Below are 3841 nucleotides of genomic sequence, written 5' to 3'. Positions count from 1 at the left end.
AAAAAAAAAAAAAAAAAAAAAAAAAAAGAAGAGGAGACAGCCTAAAGGATAATGGGTCCCTAAAACTAATTCGGAGTGCAAAAAGAAAGGGCCTACTACCTAAATTCATGAGATTTATTATGCCAACTATCATATATTCTGCATCTCTATCAACTAAGCATACAAATATAGATGCCAAATTCAAATCAGACCTGGTAAAAAATTCTGATAAATTTTATTAGATTTTGTCATGGAAAGACTTAAATCAGATTTTTTAATAAATTAAGGGTAAAATCAAGAATTTTAAAAGATATAAGGACTGAATTGTGAATTACCTACAAAGGGAGCATTTGATAGATTTGGCCTACAAATATTAAAAGAGATACTCCACAAATGGCCACAAACACACTAATCTTCCACTTGGAACCTCTTCACATGAACATATTCCATTATGAAGAAGTTTACTTGTGCCCAAATCCATAAGACTTCAAACTTGCAAAGCAGCCTATATCACAGCCCTGTTTTTCTTGGTGCCTTATGAAATGAAAATATTCTTATATCACAATCATCTATCAGAATCACCATTGCAAAAGAGATTGTCTAAATTCTGATCTCACTTCTACATGAAATGCACAAAGAAGGAAATACCATAATGACACCCTTTTCCTTTGCAGATCACAGTAATCCTATTTTACAGATGGTCTACTTCATCGCTTATTTTACTTTTTGTTTAAAAAACTATCACAAATGCACCCCTTATTCTTGTCTTTAACTAATTTACCCCATTAAACATAGCAAATATTACAACTGGATCTTAAAAAATGGAAGACAGAAGAGAGGCTATCCAAAACAACACCATCCACCAAAAAAAATTCTAAAAGGGCTAGTTACCTTGGTCCAAGAACTATATACACGCCAAATTCCACACCTCTCAGTCTATCGACAGTCTAATGTTACACTTTAAATCTATTGATAGTCTTAACAGTATGGTTCTTCTAATGATTATCTATTAGCTCTAGTGAGAATTTAGGGCATTACTCAAACATAGATAGATCGGGAGAAAGTGCAATGCACACAATAATCATGCACAGAAGATATTTGCTCATCAGAAATGAAGAAATAATCATTTACCCATGAGAAGAAATAAAAGACCAAATTGTTGAGAACTTGTACATCCTTTATTGGGTTAAATTTTGTGTCCAGTTAAGAAAAACCTATTTCAGATACAAGATCTCTATATCTGAAAGCAAAACATATAGAATATGATGGTAACTAGTCCAAAACCCTCAAATGCCAACATACTTGAAATGAAACTACTAGAAAAGTTCAAGATTTAGCAGAGAGAGGAGAGAGAAACTGTTTTTTTTTTTTGGTGAGAAAACGAACATATGTTATAAAACAATGAAATAACATATAAAGGCATATAAAAAATCAGTCACATAAAACGAGTCCAAACCCTAATTACAAAAGTAGACTTCAATCTCTAAAAACAGTCTTTTTTCTTTTTGCCTTCTGTCTCGAGTCCCAATAGACCCTTTCAGATTTTGTGATAATTTTCTTTTGTTTGAATGTCACTCAAAATGTCTATTACTTTGAATAATTTCATATCCATGTCATAATTGAATTAGGAGTTGAAAACAGTCACAATTGAATTCTATGCCATGTTTGAATTAGTAAACGAAGTCACTCACTTGACCATTCTTCCTCCAGCCCAAATTAAATAGTCAGTCAAGTAGATTATAATCATCTTACTTAGCACATTGCATTTATTTTTATAATTCATTGACGCTTTTTAACTACAAAAAAGGGGGAAATAATAGATAAGAAAAAAAATGTATACCAGGAGGAGGAACTGAGGTGACTGTATTGCATAATGCACAGCATACATTAGTAGCCCCTCCAGGATAAAGAAGAATGCTCCTACACCCACTGCATACAAGTTGGCTCTGCATAGCTGCTACATTAAGGGAGAAAATCAAGAGCTTACTAAGAGTGGACTAGTTAACCAAGAACAGCATATGCTAAATGCAAGAATGAAGTAAATAAAAATAAATAAACTAACATCCCTCCATGTACATGAATTTCATATAAAGCAGAAGTTTTCCTTAACTAGAATCAATATTAAACAATAATCTATATAAGTCCATTGATCAAGCATGGATATAAATTCCATCAGAAAAATACTCCCTCTTTCTGCCATAAATTGATCGATGTGGTACACAGAAATTAAGCTTCAAAACTAAAGTAGACCTAATTATTGAAAATTTTAACCAGGAAACAGAGGGATAAAAGTAGATCAACCACACAAATAAATTTTGAGAACAAAAACGGATCTAAAAGAGTTGCGGGGACAATTAAGGTTCTCTTTGCTTATTTGTTACCGGAAAATTTTCGTTACTCATTTCCTTTTTCAACAATAGTTAAGAAGCTCTTCTCGTCCTCAGCCCTCTTTGTACAGCCTATTCGATCAATACTAAAATCTCTTATTGTGGGAAAAATCTACGCAAACTACTTCATTGTTGTATGTATGTACATAAGATTGCAAAATTAAAGAACAGCGTGTAATTGGGATAGATGCACCATAAAAGAATGAATGCCCGGGCAAAGGACATCTCAAAACTAAAAAGTACCAGTCAATCCAATGAAAATTCCTTAGGGCAGCATAAAAGTCTACAAGCCCAAGTCTCCGGAAAAAAAAAAAAACAGCAAAAATCCAAATCAAGAAAAAATCACCTTGTCCCGATCCTCCTCGCGCGAACACTGATTATCTACAGAAACGATCACGTCGCAGCCCCAAGAAGGAAAGCTGTCAGTCATTCGAAATCACCAACAATTTCATTAAAAAAAAGAAACAAAAAAGTACAGAAGATAACTCAAGATACAAAAATTACAATTAGAGATAGAAAGGGAGGGAGGGAGGGGACCTGAAAATGGAGGAGGAGAGGATGAATTAAGGGTTGATTATGAAGAAGATGATCGCAGAGGTGTAGCTATGGAGGAGGAGGAGGAGGAGGAGGAGGCAGGCTTAAGCGGATGAGGATGGAAGCGAGAACTGCGGTTGAAAATTGAATTGCAAGGGGGTGGGATAGAAAAGGAAGACGGTAAATTTGAGAAACGAAGTATAATTTTTTTTTAAGAAAAACAAATAAAAAAGTGATAAGAAATTGGAAATGAAGAAGAATGAGCAATTTTGGAGATTTTCACAATTTTTAATAAAGGAGCGCGTGGAATGTGTCAAAATAGTAAATTCATCTGTGAATAAAAATATTTCTTTAACTACTTGGACTTTGATTAATCTTCTATCCATTCTCGATTATAATTTTTTTTTTATTCCCATCAAGAGGGATATTCTCGTAATTTCCTAATTTAACGAATATTGAATGGCAGGTTAAAATTGTAAAAAAAAAAAACTAAATATTCTTTTGTTCAATTATTTCATATTGTTTTAAATTATAGAAACTGTTTTCTATTTTTGAAAAAAAGGAAATTGTTTTTTAATTAGACAGAATCCTAATCATTGGATTTCAGCTAGCTTTTGAGGCCATATATCCCATTACTAAGAATACACAAATGAAAATTTCATCTTATATAAGAAAATATAATAGTAATTTTGATAAAAGCCTTCTTGTCCGCTGATGTACTTTATATTATTATTATAATTCATATTTTATGACTTTTTTCATTATAAAATAATTTATATTACAATTCTCGTGGAGTTTAACTTCAAAATTCTTACACATAATTTAAATTTCAGATCTCGACCCCACATTTGGCATAATAATAAAAATGGAAGGAAAAAGTCAACCAAATCTGACTCGACACAACAACTGGGTTAGTTTTTTTTTTTTTTTTTTTTTTTTTC

At 32.2% G+C, this 3841-nt stretch overlaps 1 protein-coding gene across 1 annotated transcript in view; it reads right to left on the bottom strand.

Annotated features, from left to right (window-relative positions):
• Positions 1 to 3841, bottom strand: part of LOC111433557 (vacuolar protein sorting-associated protein 2 homolog 2-like) — a 10891-nt gene that overhangs the window by 3485 nt on the left and 3565 nt on the right. Inside the window, exons 12-13 of the mRNA XM_023070628.1 lie at positions 2713 to 2739; positions 1820 to 1936 (exon numbers count right to left, since the gene is read on the bottom strand). Coding sequence (XP_022926396.1) covers positions 1820 to 1936; positions 2713 to 2739 — 144 coding nt within the window. The remainder of the gene's footprint in view (positions 1 to 1819; positions 1937 to 2712; positions 2740 to 3841) is intronic.

This window comes from Cucurbita moschata, unplaced genomic scaffold, assembly GCF_002738365.1.
Source record: "Cucurbita moschata cultivar Rifu unplaced genomic scaffold, Cmos_1.0 Cmo_Scf00043, whole genome shotgun sequence".
In the NCBI taxonomy this organism is placed as follows: domain Eukaryota; kingdom Viridiplantae; phylum Streptophyta; class Magnoliopsida; order Cucurbitales; family Cucurbitaceae; genus Cucurbita; species Cucurbita moschata.
Note: the sequence above shows the minus strand (reverse complement) of the source record. Positions and strands in the feature narration are given on the sequence as shown.